This window comes from Xiphias gladius, chromosome 24, assembly GCF_016859285.1.
Source record: "Xiphias gladius isolate SHS-SW01 ecotype Sanya breed wild chromosome 24, ASM1685928v1, whole genome shotgun sequence".
Classification (NCBI taxonomy): Eukaryota; Metazoa; Chordata; class Actinopteri; order Istiophoriformes; family Xiphiidae; genus Xiphias; species Xiphias gladius.
In genome coordinates, this window is record NC_053423.1 from 16,175,282 (window position 1) to 16,198,588 (window position 23,307).

The following is a 23,307-nucleotide window of genomic DNA, read 5'->3' on the forward strand; positions in this document are numbered from 1 at the left end:
TTAACTATATATATATATATATATATATATGTGTGTGTGTGTGTGTGTGTGTGTGTGTGTCTAATTTTTATTTTTCATTTATTTCCATTGTTTATTTTATTGTATTTATTTGTTCGCCTACCTGCTTGTACATAATAGTCATTTATTTACTTAACTATATAGATGTGTTATTTTATAATTTAATTTTTATTTTTTAAATGTATTTATTTTCTTTTATTTCTTTATTTATTTTTTCACCCACAGACTAGTACATAATATTCATATATTTATGTACTGTATCTTTGCTAAGCTTTGTTGTCCTTGTTTTTCCCATAATGTCCATGTGCATCTCCCTGTACAGATGTTACTGGTACTGTGTACTGTTTGTAAGTACACCGAGAGTCGCTATAAGTCAAAATCCTTGTATGCGCAAACATACTTGGCCAACAATGCTGATTACGATTCTTAGAAATTCCGACATTTCTGGCGGCACCTGAAGTCACCACTGGTGGAATGCAGGTGGGCGTGGCCAGCAAGGCACCTAGACTACGTCATCCTGGTTGGGTCTCATGTTTACGTGGAAAACATGGCGGCGGACTACCAGCAAGGAGACAGCACCTACTAAAAAGCGAGTGGACGTCTCTGGCAGCGAGCTGTTAGCCGGACGAGGGACATCTAACCGCTGGCTTTTTAGATTTTTCTCGCTGGTATTTCGTATGAAGCAGCTTCCCTCTTGTTGTCGCCACAGGGACAGCGGAGATGGAAGACGAGGAGAGGCAAAAGAAGCTGGAGGCCGGCAAAGCAAAGGTAGGACTCTTAAGTAACACTGCTATCACGGCAGTAAAGTGGTCACTTAATATTGTGGACAACTTATTTTCTCACAGCCGGGTCTGTCAGCTGTTTTTTTACGCCCCCCACCCCCCCCTCCCCACATAACCCCCTCTCAGCTGTCAGTCCCAGCAAACATGCGCCCTGCTCTGACAGCCGGGGGGTTGGCTTGCTACAGCTAGCCACAGCCTTCTTTGTCATGCTGCATGTTTGAAACGTTGCTCCAGTTTTGCCTTTTACTTTTCTGAAACTGGCGTGTCGTGTCGGAGTGGGCCAGCAATGCCAACTTAATCACCCACAGGTCAAGCCGTCACATCGTCATCAGAGGCTTATAAATGCCAGCCGAAATGAGGCTGACAGGCTGGTGGAACAGGATTTACGGGACGTAGCCCCACTAGCAAGAGCAAACATTGCCCCACATGCCAGACTTGTGCTACCATTGGCCTTATCAATAAGCAGAATCGAGATATAGGTCAGACCCCCCCCCCCAGCCACCCAGCAACTCATGTTAAACAGCGTTGTTACAGAGAAGGATAATGCTGTGCCTAATGTTGCCTTGTCATTTTTTATTTTTGTCATATAAATGAGCGTTGTTGGGTGTGATAAATGGCAACGAAGTAAATGGTACACTGCTCTGCCTGAGCCACGCGCTTCTTGTAGTTTTGACTTGTGAGGTGTTGCCTGACCTCGCAGCAGCTCTGTTATTGACATATGTGTGCTCAGCCATCGTGGGTGTGAATTCTGTCAATAACATGCCTGCAAGGAAAACTTAACAACGTACCTTATGATCAGTGGTCAGAGCAGTGCGTGATGTGCAGACATCCATTTTAGTCACATTATAGATGATGTACACTATAATAATACACCATCGAGACATGTGACTAATTGGACCAAGCATCTTTACAACAGAGAGGCAAATTAAATAGAAACATAACAATCAGTGTAAAATCTATTCATTGTAGAATTAATCCCAATCAACCGGTTTTTACTACAAAGTTGTCACCACTGTTATTAAAGAGGTACTGCACGCATAAACCTGTTTTTTGTGCTATAAGCTTAATTATAAGATTGTACAGTGACGAAACACATCAGTGCCGGTGATGATATTGACAGATCTTTCCAAAGGTTTAAAAATCTGCATTACAAGGGTTGAGAATGCCCTCCTCCCACTGCAACTGAGTGGGAGTCTGTGAAACTGTGCTCATTTTAAAATATATACTGATCAAGGGCCATCAGTCAAAGGAGTTTACGCTATTTTTTGATCACCCCCTTCTCAGCCTTTTGCCCAAGTTAGGCTGGATATAGGGTCAGAGCTGGGGTTGAAGTTACACTTTAACTGTTCATTACTCTCCAAATTACAGGTTTTGTCCAACAGTATATCTCTATAAACCCCATACACTTACAGACATTATAATAAGAGTTGGTCCTGAGAATCTGACTTGAAAGGGTTCTGCAATCCAAACACTTTCCACCCTGACGCTGCTGAGAAACATCTAATATGCTGTGTTTGCTGTGTCCTTTGGTTGCTTCTGGTTTCACAGCCCTCCTGGTGCTCTGGCTTTTAGTTTTGCACAGAGGGAGAGACCTTAAGAAAGACCATCTCCCTGGTTATGACTTTGGCATTTTGGTTTATAAAAGGCCCCTCTGTACTGCAGGAGGATTTCACCGCTGTTTTCTTCACAGTACTATTTCACCATGTGTTCACATGCAGGGGAGAAGCTGCAAAAGTAATTTCACTGAATAACACATTGATAATATTTTGCAGGGATATCAGGGACTTTTTTTATTTATTCCGATAGGGTCCCAAGCTCTGACTGGATCTTGCAAGTTTAGATTGAATCCAGGCTGATATATGTCAGAGTAAATTAGAAAGCTATGGGGGGTGTTCAGATGTTGACACAACATACTTTCGCTCTAAACTTCCAGACCTTAAGAAATGTTATTTTAGATCTAAAATAAATAATGAGTCTACATGTTTCACCTGAAGGTTTCTACAGAAATTGATTTTGTTTTTAGTTCAGAAGAAATATGACTTTTTCAGAACAGTTGCTGTGATTTTCCTGTTTGAAAAGCAGAAGCAAAGACTAGTGACAGTGACTGGGTTATCCTTGAATCAGGTGTAGGAAGACTCCATGTTTTTGTCAGAGTGAAGGTAAAACTGTCAGTCATCTTTTGTAGAGCGTGCTTGAAATGATGTCTGTCCCAAGCAAGTGCCTATTGAGTCATACGAGACAATGAGCAAAGCGCAAATTGTGGGCTGGTGTTGCCAAGCTATTGTTCCAAGACATTCGCTGTAGATGTATTGTTGAGTTAGTCGTGCAAGACTTGGGCTACAGTTACATGATAAATAACCCCCTTGAGTTCTGTCTTTTTAAACTCTGTTCTTGGAAAAGCACCCAACACTGCAATGATGAGCTCAAGACGTGTAAGATTTTGCGTTTGGTCAAAACAACTCACAGGCTCAGATACTGTATGGCACCTTTTACAATCACCAGGGGGGAAGTCTGCAACTTCAACACAGTCTCTTCTCGATATTTATTCAGCAATCCCACACTACAGATGCTTCAACACGGCATCTAAGTCTGCGTGGTCCAGTGCAGGTACATTTGAACATGGAAGAGAGATGTTTTATCTGATTGGGTGTCCCAAGTTAAGGTTGAGATGTTTGCTTCTTTCTCTGTACATTTTTACTACCAGAGGGGTGTCTCCCCATTAAATTATGTCAGCTTTCAATGTTGATTTCCTACTGTACTTTAAAAAAAAAAAAAAAAAACTTTTTGTCTGTAGATCAGACCCTCCTCTGTCTGTCCATTAGTCCTACACACTGATATTGAATGAAACTTCAGGGAATAACGTTTGCCAGTCCATTTGCCGTTTCGTGCATTTTCAGAACCACACCGATTGGCTCCGGGGGAAGGCACTGCAGTTTTTAAGTTGGTCCCAGGGGATGCAGACGTCGCTCACGGAGGATGGCTTGCTTATTTTTTTTCTCTGCTTCTTTGAAGTGTCCACTGGGCACAGATTAAAAATATGTTTACCAGCTTCTGTGATTATGATAATGGTTTGACGTTTTTACTTTGTATCTATGCAGAATTTGGTACTCTTCTGCAAAATGAGGAATCAGGGGAGTAAATAGCTGAGGCACAATTTGTAATGCTTCTATTTGTGCTTTTGACAGCTAAATGTGAAGCTGAAAAAAATGCCTTATTGTCATTATTTACAAACCAAATTGCAGTATATTATAGCCTTAAACACACCTTTTATAGTAGTAAAGATATATTACGCCCAAATTTTAGAGACCCTTTTCTAAACTATGTATAACACAGCTAATCTTGGTAGTAGGTTTTATAAGTAGGTTTTCTCAGGGTTTCCAGATAGCCTAAAGGTCAGTGTCACAGTCGGACAGAATTGAAGCCTTTGAGGACAGCAAAAGTACAAGTTGATCTACTTAGCTAAGGCCTGAGTAGTTAATCCTTCAGGTGACTGAGCATGAACATACCCTGCATCACTCTATGTGATAAATGAACTATGACCACCATGGCTTATTAATTGGCTTGAATGACACCGGAGGGTTTTACTTTTAGGTTACAGTATTTGTCATCTGTGAAATGAAACAACAAACACTGAATACTTTTGAAACTCCTGTTTTGGCATGCTGTACTGCTTGAGAAGGGATTGCCACGTGATTAATTGAATGTGATGTACTAACAGCTGGCCAGTTTTAATGAGCTGCCACCTGGACAAGGACTGAATCTAGCTTTCTGTGCGGCTCTCGAGCCTTTCGTGATGTCTGAGGGGAGTACTTGACCCTCCTTTGATATTTACAAGAACCTGTTTTCACTTGACGCAATATTCTAACGGCCAGCGTCTTGCAGAGAGCTCTAAAGTCACGAAAGATGTAATCTGAGTCTGCTGTTGCCCAGCATAATTGATAACTGAAGTACAGATATCATACCACGCAAGAGGCTGTCTGGGTTTCACTGTCAGTATGAGAGAAAATGTTTTCAGATGGAACTAGTATCTGTATGCCCAAAATAGCTTATTCACCACAACTTTGGAGCCAAGAGTTTTGCTTTGTTAAGATCAAGATTTAACTCTCGGGATGTATCCACACCAGAAAGCTTTTACAGTTTTTTTTTTTTTTTTTTTTTTTTTTTTTCAGTTTTTCATTTCGGTTCGTTCGGTCATGCAGTACAGTTTTTATGCCAGTTTGGTTTGTGCCAATTAACAAGCTTGAAAGTGTTAAGTTCTGACTGTCTTACAGAGCAGCAGCAGTTTGTTATGGATGGAGAGGTATTCTGTAATTTGAAGAAATTAGAAAAAAAACAACACCAAGGTGCTACATTGCATGAGGACTTTTGAAAGCCCAGCACATAAGAAATGGGAGGGGAAGAGGGTGAGGACATGCAAATTTCATCCTATAGGCTAAATTCAAACCCAGTATGTTGCACCCACATGTCATGCGCTCCAGCTGCCCAAAATCGAAGTTACTGAGCACTGGAATTGGATGATTTTAATAGAAAAATAGTTGAGGTCCATGCCAATGCCGTGCTGTTGTACATGACAAGAAAGTTTAGAAAAAACTCTTAACGACCCATCAGACTTTGATGAAAATGTAAGAGTTTTGTAATTTTGTTCTTCTACCAGTAAAGGTGTGCCTGATTTGACAAACAGATTTTTTTTTTTTTTTGGTTTATGGTAGACGCCTTCTCTTGAGACATTTCTCGCTGCACTCTGTTGTTTCTGGTGTTGGGAAGGAGACTGTGGCTGCTGTCATTAGGAGGATGATGAAGAACAAGCACCTCAGTAATGCTCTGTATAGGTTTTAAGGATACTTGACATTGAGTGTGGCTTGGAGTTCGTGAAAAGGCAAAGGCATGTAGGATCATGAAATAAGAGTATAGTTCAGAGAGAAACAAGGGTGATGTGTCGGTCTGCTAATGTGTGATGTTTTTTAGGACTCCCAGTTGTTTCAACAATGAGAACAAAAATCGTTAAGCGAAGCAGGGAAGTTTATGGTGATTTTAGATTACAAGAACACCCTCTCTGCTGTGCTTATGTTGTTGCTGCACCGAATTGCCTCAGTGTAATGTCCCCAGTTTCTTTGATTTTATTTTTTATTTATTTTATTTTTTTTCCCTCCCTGTCACCAAGTTGAACGCACTGTTGACTGGCAATATGCACATGCTGAGAACTATTGCTCTTACAGGATAAACCAAAGAAACGACTCTACCTGCCACTCAGAACACTGTTAGAAGTGCAACGAGACTTCCGTGCAGCTTTCAACCCTTGTCCATGAGACATAAATGTGGCACGTTCATTACACTGCCTCTGACATAGCTCCTCCCGGTGTACTGGTGATAAACCAAGTCAGGCCGATGGAGCTTCAGCCGCTGTTGCTTTGTTTTCAGGACTATTAACTATTGTTACTTGTCAACTGGAATGTGTGTGTAGAGCAAAGGAATTAGGCCTTCAAGTAGCTGGATGTTGACTAACACAGTGCTCCTGGCACTGTCATTAGCACATGACATGACACTGGAGGCAATGAGCTTCCCTTCTGGGCACTAGTGGACTGCTGTTTTCAGCAGTGCTGGGAATTTTTCAGCAGCGTCTTATAGGCATAATACAAACTACAGAACTCCCCTTTGTTAGTTACTTATTTAATGACACATTTTGGAAGTCACGCTTCTGAACAGTATATTAAGCAATGACATAAGCATCACATGAACTAAACTACTTTTTCAGTTGATGATCAGGTGCTTTAAATAGACTTGTGCATTAAGTGTGATTTTTCTCTGAGGCACAAAAGTAATGCTCTTCCTAGAAGATCTTAATCTGACTAATTAAGGTAAATCATCACATTGATGTAAAAATAGTGTAAAAATCCAGTATTGTCATTGATCAGTGCTGCTCATTGATTATTATGAACACTGCCCACAATGGCCTGATCACCCAGCACCAATAAAGCAATAGTTACTGCAGTGTAAACTGTAAACTGTATGGTAAAATGTATTTTATGGTAGACGACTTTATATAATCCAGTGATATATATTTTAATATTGCCAAACCCTGTTACTGTGTGTTTTTGCAGTGTCCTCAAACTACAGCACATTCTGCTGAAAAATAAAATTTCCTTGTGTTTCCACGCTATCTAAAGTTGCATAATATTTATACTCACATCAGTAATCTGACAGTCACAGCATTGCTTTTCGGAGTCCCACCACCTCCATTAACACCAGATTATAATCAAAATTTAGTGGATCTCACCTCCTTAAAAAAAAATCAAACACAGTATACTGACTGTTGTTGTTGATGCTGTTAGTCAGTTCGTATTATACACAGATTTTTTCTTTTTAAAAAGAAAAGAAAAAAAAAAGGCCTGTGTCAAAAATGTGCTTGTGTAAATGTTTTCAGACAGCAGATGGTGTTACACCTACGTAGTCTCAGTCTCCCAGATGGTGATGCAGATATACAGGCTCCACTATTCCATATGCTCAGCCAATGCTCCTGCCTGCCCGGCCAAATAGGGCAGCACGCTATGATAAGCAGCTCAAGGAAAGGCCGGGGTTCCCTAGACTTTTACAAAACCCAGGGTGATGTCCGCTGGCAGGTCCACAGCGTATCGCGCATTACTGCTTGTGTGTTTTTCTGATTTAGTCAGAAATAAAGGACAGCCCTGTTTTTGTCATTTTAACATTGAAGCATTAAGTAACCATTTGATAAGCCTGGCATTCATTCATATCTCACACAGTGTGCCCTGGTATTTGATGGATAAAGCTCTTCTGAAAGTGCAGATACATGGGTATATTTGGAAAAGAGGTGGTGCATATTTAGAGGTGCAGAGGCACAGATCAAGAGCCCTTTGAGCTTCTGAGCTGTGATTTGTAGGTGGGGGACGTGATCGCGACGCCCACTCTCAGTTCTGTCGTGTCATCCTCTAACCTTTTATTACAGCATCACCAGACCAGACCTGTCAAAAAGTGCTTACTTTTGTGCTGGCTTTGCTGCTACAGGAGTTTGGCAGATAGGTGCCTAAAATCTGTGCTGTAAATCCCAGTCTGGGAGAGCAGAGTAGAGCTGCAGGGATTAATATATAAGTCTATCCACAAAATATTAATCAGCAAGTATTTGATAATTGATAGTCGTTTTTGGTCATTTTTTGAGCAAAAATGCCAAACGTTCTGATTTCAGCCTGTCAAATGTCAGGATTTGATTATTTTGTTTGTGATATATATAAGTAAACTGTAAAAGAAATTCAAGTCATTCTACTGACATTTCGGTTGACTGACCATTGTTCCTATAAAATGTCAGAAAAAACTGAAGTTTGCCCATGATAATTTCCCAGAGCCCAAAGTTATCTATTCAAGTGTCTGGTTTTGTCTGACATACATTAAAAAAACCCAAAGAGAATAAATTCACTATCACATATGACAAAGAAAAGCAGGAATGACAGAAAAGATGAACTGATTATCAAAATAGTTGCTGATGAAATTTCCGTTGATTTAACGAATCGATTAATCATTTCGGCTCTGGTTTAGCAGGCATTAGCACAGTATCCTTGGCAACAGCCTGTCTATATCTATTGTAATCCGTGCAGCACCCATGGTGTGACACCTGTAACCCCTGCTGTCCGCCCCCTCCAGCTGACTCTGCCACCTATTTTCTGTCACCCGCTGCTCATACATAATGGATATCGGTAGTACTGACTGTTCAGAGAGACGGAGAGGGAGAGGGAGAGTGAGTGATACCTCACAGCAAGTTGGAAATTAAATTAGTGCGGTACATGTGCTCATATTACACACGTGACTTCACCTCATAATTATAAGTGTGTTCCAGTTGGTTGTGTCAGGTTCTTAAGTTTTCCTTCGCAATAATGATGATGACACTGGATAAAAAAATATGGTATGGTAGTTTCCTAGAAGTTTCCTTGAAAAAACTCTGTAATTTGGTGCTAATTAAAGGTAAATAGAGACAGTATTCAATTAGTACACTTCCAATATGTGACATTCTCCACAGGCAAGGATACACCTAAACATATTTGAGGAATAAAGTTTCCAGTAATAAATTAATAACTAATTACTATTTACTTACTTAAATGGAGCTGTACTTTTAAGGAAAACCCTATTTTCCCTATAACTTGTACCAGATTATGTTTCTTTTTTTTAAAGGAAATTTATTGAGAAATATATTAGGAGATTAGAGACATTTAAAACAAAACAATACTGAAAATACCTTTAATATTTTCGATTAAGGTGAAAGAAAAATTGAGATCCAGTGGTTAACTACAATATGGGTTTCTGTGTTTATAGGTGGAAGTAATGACTGTGACTGTGTATTGTGGAGGAAATTGAATATTTAGAAGAGCTCTAATCTCAAATATGGAACCCCAGTAAATACAAACATTCTCTTGTTCAAATGATATGAAGTGGAAATTGGTACTTCCACACCAAAAAATGTGTTATTTCTATTATAAATTTGTGGATATTCATGATTTAAAATACCTAAAAGGAATCAAGAGACATCAGTGTTTAAGGGTTTTTTGCTAATGAGTAAAGCAAAGAATCTAATTTCTAAATGGTAAAGATAACAAAGAACGTTATTGGCTGTTTAGTCAGATCGTTGACATAGTTTAAAAATGTAATCCCTTTAGTCAGGATTAGCACCTGGCACAGCAAGAGGCATGTGTCGGGTCATATGGACACAGGGAGGGAGGATTCACTCGGAGCAGGAAAGACGCCTTTTCCGCGCTAACAATGTTTCGCTTGAGTTTCACCAAACTGTGCAGACTCAGAGTAGGTCAATGTGTTTTTTTGTTTTTTTTGTTGTTGTTTTTATTAGAAGTATTAACTCTGTAGGCAGACTAATGAGTTGTGAATTAGGCTTAAGCAGGTGATTCTGAGTCTGAGCATTAGGGTCACGTAAACTAAAATCTGAATGGAGGCAACGACTGGGAATGTAGACTAGAGTAATACTTAAAAGGATGGTTGCTAACGTGTTGGCTAATGCGTTTTTGCCTCCAAGGATGACCTTTGAAGTGTAAAGTGTAATCTTTGTATCTTTAATGCCACTGCTTCCCTCTTCCCTCTCCAGTTGGCTGAGTACCGCCAGAGAAAAGCTCACGCGGACTCCCAGAAGAAACAGAAAAAGAAGAAGAAAAAGAAGACGGCGGAGGACTCGGAGGGAGACTTGCAGGGAAGGGTGGAGGTCGAGCCGGATCAGTCTGCGGGAGGAGAGGAGGTATCAGGTGGAGGAGGAGATGGATCACAAGAGGGAAATAAAGACCCACCCACCACAGAGTTTACCTTCGCAAGGACGCTGCGGAGTGGAGAGACTGTCAAGCATGACCAGACCTACACTATAGAGGTAGACACTTACACTTCCTTTTCACACTTCATTACTACCGATATGAGATTTTACTGAGATTTAAGCCACACAAAAACAAATAAGTAATATTTCAAATACTTACACATTAACCAAAGTAAAGTCTATACATGCAAATTAGTTTTGATGCATTTGGAATATATGCTTTAGTTCATAAAAGACATCTTGTTACAAAAAGACAATTTAAAGTATGTCACTTTATTTTATGGAATGAATTACTAAATTATGGCTTTGCTATTTTCTGCTAGTTTTTGATGACACCTAAATATTAATTTATTCATCCCTCTCGAGATTAGTCAGTGGTGTTGCAAATAAAAAGGTGTCAGTGTCTAAATGCTTTGAAGTAGCAACTGCTTTTGTTGTTGGAGCATCTGAGCTACTTTGGCAAGGGCTAAGGTTGTGATGGCTAGACAACTGGGTCAAAGCATCTCCAAAATGAGAGATGGCACCAGGATGTAGGGCTGTGCGAAATGACCAAAATCTCATATCCCAATACTGAGTGGGGTCCAAAAGTCTGACGCCACTGGGAAATTGGTGTCAGACTTTTGGACCCCACTGTAGATCATTTCTTTTCCAGATAATGATACGTATCACCATATAGCACATTTTCTGTAAAAATTTAATTTAAATTTGACCCTGTAATTTGGGGCCATGTCTTTGCAACAACAGTCGTTATCTGCTTCCATCTTCCTGATTTCATATGGGGTGCTGCGAGCATAAGCCTCTTGCAACGGCTGAGTCTGGGGTTTGTTTTGAGCACTTGACTGTACTATTGTGGCTCTCATCCGTAGACTATCTCCCCATTGTTTGACGTGATTCTTGTGTAGGTGGTAAAAGATTTTGATGGTGTGTGAGTCGGTTGTGGGGACCGGTCTGCGTCATAATTTGTAAAGTACAGTTTTCTGGTCTGTGTCAGACTTTTCAGACCCAAACCACGTCCATGTGACAGAAGTAGCCCCTCTTTTGGATATGAGCTCCTCTTTTTGTCTTGGCTTGTCGGAGTCCTTCTCCCGCTCGGAATTAGCCTGATCTGTGTCACATTCACTCTCCTCCATTTTTGTTTGCAATGCCTTCATGCAAATTACCTGCCTGCGTCTGTGCTTTGTGGAAGAACGCAAATCGCGGAAAGAGATGTCCGATCCATGGAGGACCCACCTCGCAACTTACAGGAGTTAAAGGATCTGATGCTAACGTCTTGGTGCGTGATACCACAGGGCACCTTCAGAGGTCTTGTGGAGTCCATGCCTTGCCGGGTCTGAGCTTTCCAAATGTTTAACCTTTCCGCACTGTAATTTTTATTATTATTTTTTTTTAATCAGCTTACACATTCACTGATACAATGTCTGTAATAAGCTAATTTAGATTTTAATTAGATAGATTTAATTCTATGACACTGAACAAAAGTGCTGGAAAAGCACTGGAAAGCTTTTATGTTCATAATGTTTACAGTTAGGTTAGAAAAATACTTGAGCCAGACTCCAGCTGAAACTCTTTTTTTTTTACTCAGTATGTTGGTGTAGTGCTGCTTTATGGTCTTTTTTTCTTTTCTTTTTTTTTTAAAAATAATACACCCCAGAGCATTGTTGGGTGTAAATTTTAAAATATTCCAAACTTGTAAAGGTTTTTGGTTGTTCTTGGGATTTGGTCAAACTTTCAGCAGCTCAGTTCTACCTTTGCATCATACATCACTGAGAGATAACTTCATCAAGCATGCTTTTTGAAACATAACACATTGAAGATAAAATTCAATGTTGATGCATTCTATGAATTCATTAAATATTCACAAATACAACTGCAGCCTTTCCAAGCCCTGCTTCTTGGGTTTTAAAAAATTGTCAGTCAAATTAATGTTTCTTTTCCCCTCATAAATACCCTTGAAATTCTAATTGGTATTTGGTCTGTAAGCGTTGCAAACATACATGACCTTCAAACCTGCGATGAATTCCTGTAGATAAATGGAAAAAGTTGGAGCCTGAACATTAAGACTCGATAATGATCCTAATAAATAAATATTCAGACAGTCACATTAGAAGACCATCCATCTAAAATGGAGACCTGAGGGCCCGTAAACATGTTTGTTTTTTTTTCATCATTCGCTCTCTCAGACTCTTTTTTTATCAACACTGTGCGCCCTCTCTTTCCCTGAACCCACTGTACATTCGGTGAAGTACATGCCCACAAAACTGCCGGTTGTCATGGAAACAGACAGTTGCCTTTAAACGGGTTGAGATGCATTGGTCCGTGTGACCAGTTCCTGTGGCCTTGCAACACTTTTCAGCAGACCTTAAGGTTGATTGAATGTATCAGTGTCTGACTGAATGGCAAGTTTTTTAAAATTTTTATTTATTTATTTAATTTTTTACCTTGGGAGCGACTCACATCCTCTCTTTTACAAAAGGCTGTGGAACATGCTGTATTTTTCTGTTTTACACATAGGAGCTGTTGTTCATCACTAACCATTGAAATTCATTAATTTTAAGAGACCATACAAGGCGGTATATGTGAATTATTTATGAAGAAACATTATTTAACCACTTAAAGGTAAACAGGTTCGTTTCCCCTCTGTCTTTGTAATTTTTGTCACAGCAATTTTTGTTCGTATCCCAGAAGAAATGGTCACGGTGTTTGGTTGTCTTCAGAAATTTTGTGGTGATGCAGCTTTCTGTGAGCATGAAAGGGTTGCTCTGGAAACACAACAGGATAAAAGTTTTCCATACTGTCAATACAGTCTTTCACAGGCGTCTGAAAGAAATCATATTCACAAATACAAGTGTATTGACTCATTGATGCCTCTCAGACATCAGCAGTTGCAAGTAAACTTTGCATAACGTGTTCTTATCAAACAGGTTTAAAAAAAAAAAAAAAAAAAAAAAGGCCAGATATTATACTAATGTTGAGGGATGGGATTCTGTAGCATTTCATCAAATTTAGATCCAGTACCTTTCCTTACCTTTACCTTTCAACATTTTTATCTTTCAACATTACCAAATAACGAAAGGCTAAAATAACTACAACTTACAAATAAACACTACAGATTTCAATGGCAGCATAATTAATGTTCATAGACTGTACCTACAACCAGAAGATGTGATGAGCAGTATAATTTATGAAAATGGTCTTTAAAGGTATCTGGCAAATTTAAGTAAAAGCTGCAGCTCACCAGCTACTCAGTACAGATACTGATACTATAAATCTAATGTGCTGCTTGTTATGTCTGTCATTTTAACCAGAAACAGCTAAAAATTACAAGTCTGCTCACAATATGTTTTCCAATGCTCATTACTAATAAAAAACAGTGAGGAGAGACAAAAGGTTTGATAAGGGATTCGTTACCTTCAGAACTTAACGAATCCATACTGGATCCGGCTGTCAGAGTCCATCCCTAGTCACGTCACGCGTTACTAGACCAATAATCTACTTTGCGGACGTGGCTGCTAACAGTTTGAGGTAATGTTCAAGTTCTGCAATCAGGCAAGGCAAAACATGTGATTTCTCTCCGGTTGCGGCCCCCACACAGTTTCAATTTATGACCTAAGAATTAACCCGAAAATAGACTTTAATAATGGCCCTCATTACTCTGTGGGAGTGAGAAAGGAGCTGTGTGGCAGGAGTAGATTAGACCCATATTTGAATGTAGAGTGCCTTCTGAAGTAGGACACAAGGCAGGCCTTGTTTCAAATGATTATGACTGACCATTTTAGTGTGTGCATTTTATATTCGATTGGAAGAGTTGTGGAAATGTTTGGTCTCCTTTTAATTTCACATTAAAAGACCCCACAACTTGATTGTGTTCAGTTGGAATTAAGTGTTTTTAAATTTTTGATAAGTTTGATGCAGTAATTTGTCTTGTGTTATGATTGAAATAACTTCTTTTATGTTGCTTATATATTCTGTTAGTTTTCTCTGTGCAGTATTGATGAAATTGCCTCACTTTTTTCTGTTGCAGCCGGAGAGTGAAGTGTCCACTACTGCTGAAGATTATTCCTCAGAGGTGAGATGACCTTTTCTCAAAATATATATCATCACTTTTTCAAATGACCTTCCGTTTCTTTAATTTTATGGTTATTCAAAATGTTTTTCGCAATGCCAAGTTTACATTAATCCAGCGTCTCTGCATACGGCTGCAAGTGTAGTTGTGTCATAAGTGATTTATGGGCACACCTGGGGCTCACTTTCTGTTTCGGAAAATCCTAGTTATGAAGTTACTGATGGTACTGTTTGAAAACCGACTGCCAGCGGATGTGTTTTGCAAAATTTCATGGACTGAGGAAGATTTAGCAAGTGGCTAATTACCTGCCCATAGTTGTCAAGGTTTTCCATTATTTAGATGTAGCTTGTCAACTGAACTGGAAGCATCGTCCTACTGTTTTCTTTGGAATGGTGCTGGAGACCAGAAGCAGATTACCGCAGTCAGTCAGTATCATGGCTTATTCCATCAGCAGTGTCCTCTGAGTAGGACCACTTGACAGGTGATAACATGATCATGTGCTGAAAGAATTTGTCTTTGGTGCATAAATAACTTTTCCTGTTCTTAAACTGTGTCGCTGCTGGCTACCATACACCCTCTCTGACCGTGAGCCAGTCAAATAAAACAATTGGTTTCAGTAACAATGGGACAATTCAAACGCGGTATCATCTGAAAATCATTAAACCATTCTTCCTAAGTTTGCTGCTGTTTTGTTGCCTAATGTCACTTGACACTACATTTTAAAAAATGTTATCAAATTAAGAAAATCTAAAACAACTTGAGGATGATTTAAATGTGTTTTTAGTCCATACTGTTATTAAAAACAGCATTTAAGAATATTTTTAAAGAAAATAAATCGTACAAATCATCAGACTGAGTACAAATCTGCCATGGGATGATTTCTGAAATTATGTTGGGCTTTTCATCGCAGTTCCCAAACCTTAACTTTTCACTGACAACATTGTGAATTAACAGATAAATGGGTGCCATGATGTGATGACAGAGAATCTAATGATGTCTTCGAAGGATTTGATCTGGGTACAGTAATCCGATCAAGGAGTTCTTTTGGCTCTGCTTTTGGCTTTGCTAGCAAACCCTCTGGCTGCTGGATATGACTCTCTATTTGCTTAACATTTTAGTCATCTGCAAAATTTCCTATAACCCACTAACCATGCTTGTTTTATGCCATACTTACTTGACTATATACCCACATACTGTTCATATTAGGTATAGACTATGGGAGAAAAGGAGAAAAAAATCTTAGTGTTTTATAAATTATCATTTTGAAAGGACAAATGGCTCAGGAGGTTAGGCTTTGACGGGGCTTTGTGACATTTTAGAGGTGTAAATTATCTCTAAAAGCTGGAGGAGAATGAAGTGAGGGTGGCTGAATGATGGAAAAGAAGGAAGACGAGAGTGAAGTGTCGAAGGAGAGAGGACAGGAGGTTTTACACAAAGACCTGGTCTCTTTAGATCCAGTAAGGTGATATTTGAGGGGACAAAAACCAGGGAAGAGCTGATCAATACAGCTGGGATAGATACTGTTTGGAGCAAATCTAAAACTGGTTGTGACACGCTGACTACAGTAAGGATGACAGTAAGGTGTTAAGGATAAGCATTAGAGCGCTAACCAATTCAGAACTAATCTGTAGGACTAAATATTGTTTGAAATATATAGCTACCATAACTTACCATAACTTGTATAATGTTGAATTTGGAACAAAGTTTTATCTTTATTGAGCTTCCAGTCCAAAAAAGCCTAAACCTAGGTAAAAGTATTATTATTATTTACAACTGAGGTTGTATTCTTATTTTTCTTGCAAGAAAGAAAGATCAAATGTAGACATCATTTTTTCCCTCTGATTTCCCTTGAGTTACTTTGAGAACCCGCAAAAATCAGATCTAATTCATTGTCAGCAATCTGCAAAATTCAAGAAATTTTAACATTTTAAAAGCACTATAGTTTACTACAGTTTTTGTCGAAGAACGGATTTAACTTTCCAAGACCTACAGCTTTTGTTTGTTTGTTTGCCAGTATTTAGAATTTTCTGGTGTTTAGCTGAATTTAATTACCTTACAGGCCTTATTAACTCCCACTTATAGGATTAACATTGACAGACTGCACTAAACTGCTTAAGGTTATTGGTCTCATTAGTGCTTTAAAAAAAAAAAAAAACATTTTTAAACAGGAACAGTTGTTAATATTAATATATTTACTACACATTCCTTCATGTGGCACTTGGTTCTTGTAACTAGCTGCTGTTGTTCTGGGGTTGTGACTAAGTGTTAAGCTCATTCCTGAAAACCTCATCTTGTATCCTTTATCAAAACCTTGTGAATGCTATGCCAGCTCTTACTGTTATTTCCCTGTTCAGGAGGAGGTGGAGCCTCTGCAACAGGTGACAAAGGGAGGTACGATGCAGGATATGGAGGATGCACTCGCCGCCAAGACCAAGGCAGTGGAGGAGCTGAGTCGAGAACTTGAGGAAATCAGGGCTGCCTTTGGAACAGAAGGAGTACAGCAGGTAGATATTTGATTGACATTTACTGTATTACAGATCATACCTTTGGAGTATAGCATTTATTCTTCATCCGTACATTAAGGCTGAACTCCTGCCAGTGCAATGAAAAAATACCCAGGGTAAGAGATTATTTTAACCGCTCTGGTTACCACAGTATATAACCATTTTAAAATACCAGTTCCTTGTTGCTGTATAATACCTTTATCAACCTTAATCTGTATATGAGGTAATTTTACTTAATGCCATTTTACTTTTATAGCTGCAGGACTTTGAAGCTGCTCTGAAGCAGCGAGATGGTATCATCACCCAGCTCACATCTAACCTTCAGCAAGCTCGTGAAGAGAAAGACGAGATCATGAAAGAGTTCCTGGAGCTGACAGAACAAAGCCAAAAACTACATATTCAGTTCCAGCAGGTTTGAAGTTTTTTTTCTGGCCTTAACTAATATGTCATGTTCCTCTATTCTGTCCTTTTTACACAGTTATAATTTTGTACTACTGCTTGTTATCCATATGTCCAATTAGCAGTTAATCTGAGCTTGTACGAGCTTGTTATAAATGGGAAGTAAAATGTTTTTCCTTTTATTTTTCCGTATCCTAACAACCCTCCACTATGACTAATAATCGCAGCTGCAGGCAGGTGAGACACTAAGGAATACCAGCCACAGCAGCACAGCAGCTGATCTTCTGCAGGCCAGGCAGCAGCTCGTCCAGTACCAACAGCAGCTGGAGGAAATGAACGCAGAGGTCAGAAAGCACCAGGAGAGGAGCAGTGAACAGCTGGAGCACATCAGCCAGCTCCAGCACAAACTCAGCGAGTTGGAGATGGTGAGAAGTTGCCTAGTGTGTTAAGACATTAGACATTTATTCAAGTGGTAACAAACTGTGTTCTCAATGTTTGTTTGTTTTGTTTTCTTTGTAGCCAGGGAGAAGATCAGAAGAGTCATTTACACAAAGGATAAATAAAAAGGACCTGCTGATTGCTGAACAAGAAAAAGTCATTGTGACTCAGGAGCGATCGCTGACGGAGTTAAGAACAGCAGAGGAGTCTTTTGCACAAACACTGAAAGAGAAAAGTCTGTTAATTTCAGAGCAAACTGCAATAATCACAGAACATGAGCGGTCATTGACCCTGCTCAGAGAGGAACTTGCTCATGTTGGAAGGACTAGGGATGAGAATATTATACACCAGTCGGATGAGAAAGACCTGATCATAGCAGAGCAAGAGAGAGTCATTTCAGAACGTGACTGCTCTCTTACACAGCTTAAGAATGAGCTTGAGTCCTCTGAAAAACGCCTGCATGACCTGCAACAGCAAATGGCTGTAAAACTGTCAGAGCTTGAAGGATGCCTGAAAAGCACTAAGTCTGACTTTGAAAGCTGTAAAAGTGAAATGGAAAGTTGTAAATTAGAACTGGAGAAAGAGCTAGTAGAGTTAGAAAGTTGTAAGGGTGAACTTGCAAACTCTAGACAAAAAGAGCGAATGTCTTCTAATGAAATTATGCAGCTCATGGGCACAGTAGAGGACCTGCAGAAACGCTGTCACCAGGGCAGCCTGTCTGAGAGTGACACCATCCAAAAAATGCAGGAAGAGACTGTGAGGAAGCTTGAACTTCTCAGGGCAGAGCTGGATGAGATGTACGGCCAGCAAATTGTCCAGATGAAGCAGGAGCTTAATTTGCAACATTCAGCAAAAGTGGAGCAAATGACTGAGCAGTATTGTGCTGAGCTTGAGCTTCTAAAAGCACAACTGTCTCAAAGCTCTACTGTTGAGGTGGAATCTCTCAATGCTAAGAATAAGGAACTTCAGGAGACATTAGAGCAATCCCAAGCAATGCACAATAAAACCATAAATGACCTAAGCCAAGTCACCCAAGAAAACTTCAACCTGCAGGTCAAGGTTGAGGATCTTCTTCAAGATCTTCGTTCTGCTAAAGAAAAAGTGGAGCTGGTCTCCCACAGTCTTATCTCTCAGGAAAGCCAGCAAGGCGAACTGCAGCGCCTCCAGGAGATGATTGACAAACTGAAGAGCGAACTGGCTGCTGCTCAGGAAGCTGCACAAGAGGCAGAAACAAAACACGAATCAGAAATAACCAATTACAAGATCAAGTTGGAGATGTTAGAGAGGGAGAAGGATGCTGTGCTGGACCGCATGGCCGAGTCACAGGAAGCAGAGCTGGAACGACTGAGAACTCAGCTCTTGTTCAGCCATGAGGAAGAGCTCACCCATCTGCGGGAAGAATTGCAGAAGGAGAGCTTCCTGAACACAGAAAACCTTCTCAATGAGGCTACTATGAAACATGAGAGAACGTTGGGTGACCTGCGCGTTAGATATGAAGAAGAACTGCATTTGTTACGAAGAGAGAAGGCAAATTTTGCCACAGAGCGAGATGAGCTTTTGCACCAAATCTTTGGCCTGAAAGAAGATCTAAAGCTAGCTTTGCACAGCTCCAAGGCAGATGAGCTTGTCCAGCAGCTCCAAGAGCTTCAGGTGGAGCTTGTGGAACTGAGAAAGGGAGGAAGAGAACGAGCTAGAATGGAAAAAGAAATTCAGGCATTACTAAAAAAGACAGAGGTGCTTGAAAAAGAGAAAGAACAATGTTGGGAGAACAATTGGAAAGAGCAGGAATTAGAAAAGAAGACATTAATAGAATCTAATAAAACTTTAAAAGAAGAGTTGGACTCAAAAATTATGAAAATTGAGAAACTCGCAGCAGAGAAGAATCAAATACAACAACAAGTAGATGAGCTTAGAGAGGAAATTGAAAAGCAGAGGACTACTTTCTCTTTTGCTGAAAAGAATTTTGAGGTAAACTACCAGGAGCTGAAGGAAGAGTACATGTGTCTCACTGAGGCAAAGACACAGATAGAAGAGAGGACACTGAAGGAGACACTTGAGTTTGAGGCAAAAATTGCCAGCTTTCAGTCACAGATTCGGGATCTGGAGGAGAGTAGAAGAGATATCAAAATGGAGGACACAAATACAGATAGTAAAGCTTTGATAGAAAAAGATACTACCGAGCTAATGGAGAAACTTAATGTTACTTTGAGTGAGAAGGAAGCCCTTGCTGGGAGGCTTTCAGAAGTTACAGAGCAACTGATGTTCACTGAGAGCAAAGTGGGACAGCTGGAAGAGGAGCTGGTGAAAGTGAGAAAAGAAAACGCAAAGGTCAACACCCAAAATGAAAGCCTAGGGAAAGAACTGGAAAACAACCAAGAGATTATAAGTGCGCACAGGAGGGAGCAGGATGCCCAGAGAAAAGCTAAGCTCCAGAAAGACGAGGAAGCTGTTGAGACAGTTCCTCAAGAGGAGATAAAAGCTCTTCGGTCGCTCTTATGGGCAGCCGAAGCCGAGAGAGACAGCATCCGGCAGACCCTGGAGCTCCAGAGGCTTTCGCAGACTCCATCTCCAGCAGCAGCCCAGTCCTCGGGCGAGGGACCTGTTGAAGGACGACCCCCCCCACAGAAGTCCACAGCCTCAGGGTCAAGCAGGCGCAAGAGACGGCAGAGGTCGAAGCAGGAGCGCAAACTGGGCACTTCTCTGTCAGACAGCAGAGAAGAAAGACAAAGGGAGGAGGAAGAGGAGGCAGTGGTGGAGGAAAAGAGAGCTACAAGTGCCGTAGAGCAAGAGATGCAGCCTCACATGGAGAGCCAGGTTATATCATGTTCACAGGAGAGGGCCAGAAAGGAGGACTCTGCTGACGGGTGCCAGGGAGACGGAGGCAGAGACTGCATCAACAAATGGGTAGGCACTCACATGCATCTACTGCACCCTTCTTCACTAAAACGACCACACTCCCTTTTTCTCTGCCTTTTTAAGTTTGATAAAATTACATATTTGATTGATTCAAGGGGCTTTACAAAAACTGTGCATGTCAAAAGAAAGCGCTGTTGAAATTGTATGTATCACATTCACGATTAATGCTGTGATGTCTGATATTGTTAACAGCCTCATCAAAATGCGTGCACTGCATTCATGGCCAGATCAAGCTTTAACGTTGAAGAGAAAATGAGTGAAGCATTTCAGCACTGACACGTTTTCTCTCTAGTGACAAACAGTCACGATTGCAAATTGCCTGAGTGTACGCAGGCTTGCTCTCAGACTGCAGTGTTAAAAGATAGCCATGTTTTTTTTTTAAGTTCGTGCAGAACATTCAGTGACATTAAGTGGGACTATTGTGGGAAGAAAAATGTACAAGAGAAAATGCTCTTACAGTACAGCCTGCACATAGCCATGAAGTGTCAAGACTCTATCAATATTCTGCTCATTTCTTCTTTTGAAGGAGAAAAATACAATATTTATAATCTGCTTTCATTTGATGCTGCTCGTCCTCAATCTGAATGCAATTTTGGCTTTGAAAAGGACTGAAACTAAAAAAGGAAAACAATCACCAACAGTCTTCTGATACCTTTCAATCATTGCCGTTGTGTAGAAATGTGTACATTCTAGTTTCTTTCCATCCTGCAGGGAGTGAAGGGTTTGAGGTGAGAAGCCATTGTACCCCAGTCACTCCTGTGTCTGTGTCACTTCAAGTTGCATCTCGTTTACACCAGGCAAAAGATCAGTTTACAGTGTCTGTCTGCCATTTTACATCTGTGTTTCATATAGTTTTTGTAACCTCCTGGGTTGAAACATTACACATCCTGCAGGATCTTATTTTCAATGTACTTGACCAAAAATGCCTAAAATGCAAGTTTTGAAGTATTTAAAAACGATTGTAAAATTTGCTTTTGATGTTTAGTTACATGGGAAAATTACATTTTGTTTAAATGTCTCTTTGATATTCTGCATAAGATGTTCTACATTTGCACAGTCAACACCAGAGCTTAAAGCAGGTGTTTTTTAAATTAGATTCCGCGTATAGTCACAATCACAATGAACAATTTAATGCAAGGCTGATACAAGGTCTTAATAAATAATACTCTAGATTAATTCTTCATGCTGAAACAGAATTGAAATAAAAGTAAAATAGACAATGTTCAGAATCCCCTCATTACAAAATATAGTGAATAATTTTAACAGCAAATTGATTTCTTTCTTGAGTTACTCTCCTCTCCCTCTCAGGAAGTGTTGCATAATGACGCATCTTGTCCTTCCGTCCATCGATGTCATATATGTCTGCATATGTACTGGGATAAAACTTCAGACAGTTTTAAAAAAAACTACAATATTTTTCTTCTGCTTGCTCATGAAGGTGAGCAGACATGGGTTGGGCGGCCACCACACGGAGCCTGACGTTTGTCAGGGAGCAGAGGAAGAAGGAGAGACTACTGAGCATGTAAATGCCACTTAAGCTCACATCCTGCCCCTTTGCTTTGCAGTGTCAGTAGTTGCTTTGATGCAGTTCATCATACAGCATAAAGGTCAATAAATAGGTGCTCTTATAGCTGAATTACTGGGCTTCATGTGAGAACGGTTTAGCATTCTTGTCCTAAATCTCTATTACTTTTTTGTCAGGTTTGCTCAAAAGAACTTTCCTTCTGTGAACTGCACAAATTTGTCAGAAAATACTCGTTTCAGCCCCATGAATGCCACCTTTTCATGAGGAGGTGTACCGTCATGAGATTTGATCATTTGCATTATCAGTGCCTCCAAATAGTCATTGTCCTGCTTGGTTTGTGGCCACGTTTCACTCAAATCACACAAATTAGAACAGTAAAAATAACAACTTCACTGCGGAGCTTCAAGTCGTGCAGATTTAGCAGGGTCAGCAGTTGTATGAGAGTATTCAAAACAATTACACCTGGCAATGAGGTGCCAGCAGAGTAGTGCTGTTCTGAGACAGGAATAAAGAACGAAAAGTTTGACATGAAGTAAAATGCTAAAAAACATCTTTCTAAATCAAAGGAATCCATGACATTACACTGTTGGTGCAATAGAGGATAATCCTCCATAGCACCCTGAGGCAGCTGTCAAAGTGAAAGGAGAAATTTCCGAGCAACTACTGAAACGTATAAGTTGCCGTGCCAAAATATGCAAATGAAATAAAAAAACTTCTGAAACCTGTCAGTAAGTTGGCATGAGAAACAGAATATTAAATTTGCCATAAATTTATTTTATAAATGTATTTTATTTTAGTCGATTTCGATGTCATATTTAAACTCAAAATTAATTCATCTTTAGGCATTATAGTTCGTTATAAGATGAGTGTTTTTTTTTTTTTTGCTGTGGAGAAAGCCAGAGTATCTGGGCATAACTCGTACAACAGGTTCGGACCACTTGTGAATATCATTCGTATCTAAGAAAAAAGTTATGTAGGTGAAAATTCCAGAATGCCAGAAAATTATATTTCATCACTCGATGGGCCACTTAAGAACAAATCTGTTCCTGCACAGCGGCCAATAAATGCAAGATGTTTTTTATGGGTTTGTGGTAATTCCTTCATTAGTAGGTGTTATTTTCATCATTTTCGGTAATTCTGTTTTTTGTTGTTGGTGTGTGCTAGCGGCGACACATCACAACACAGCTGCCATCTGTGTTTGTTAGTTAGGACCGCCTCGCATCTGCATGTTTTTAAGCGGCAACATCTGAGTCGTTTCGGCCTTGACAGAACTCTCCTCACCACACCGTCAGATGTAGTACAGATGGGGAGATTGTATCATAACAAAGCATTTTAAATACAGCCTAATT

The 23,307-nt window shown here is 39.9% G+C and overlaps 1 protein-coding gene across 5 annotated transcripts in view; it reads left to right on the forward strand.

Annotated features, from left to right (window-relative positions):
- Positions 1-572: 572 nt before the first annotated feature.
- akap9 (A kinase (PRKA) anchor protein 9) overlaps positions 573-23,307 on the forward strand; it is a 67,577-nt gene continuing 44,842 nt past the window's right edge. For 3 of the 5 annotated variants that reach the window (XM_040121279.1, XM_040121284.1, XM_040121280.1), the window contains exons 1-9: positions 573-786; positions 9,898-10,170; positions 14,135-14,179; positions 15,131-15,193; positions 16,531-16,680; positions 16,937-17,092; positions 17,307-17,504; positions 17,599-20,421; positions 21,872-21,955. In XM_040121279.1, coding sequence (XP_039977213.1) covers positions 739-786; positions 9,898-10,170; positions 14,135-14,179; positions 15,131-15,193; positions 16,531-16,680; positions 16,937-17,092; positions 17,307-17,504; positions 17,599-20,421; positions 21,872-21,955 — 3,840 coding nt within the window. In that variant the 5' untranslated portion in view covers positions 573-738. The remainder of the gene's footprint in view (positions 787-9,897; positions 10,171-14,134; positions 14,180-15,130; positions 15,194-16,530; positions 16,681-16,936; positions 17,093-17,306; positions 17,505-17,598; positions 20,422-21,871; positions 21,956-23,307) is intronic. The other 2 variants (XM_040121283.1, XM_040121281.1) reach the window with 2 other exon arrangements.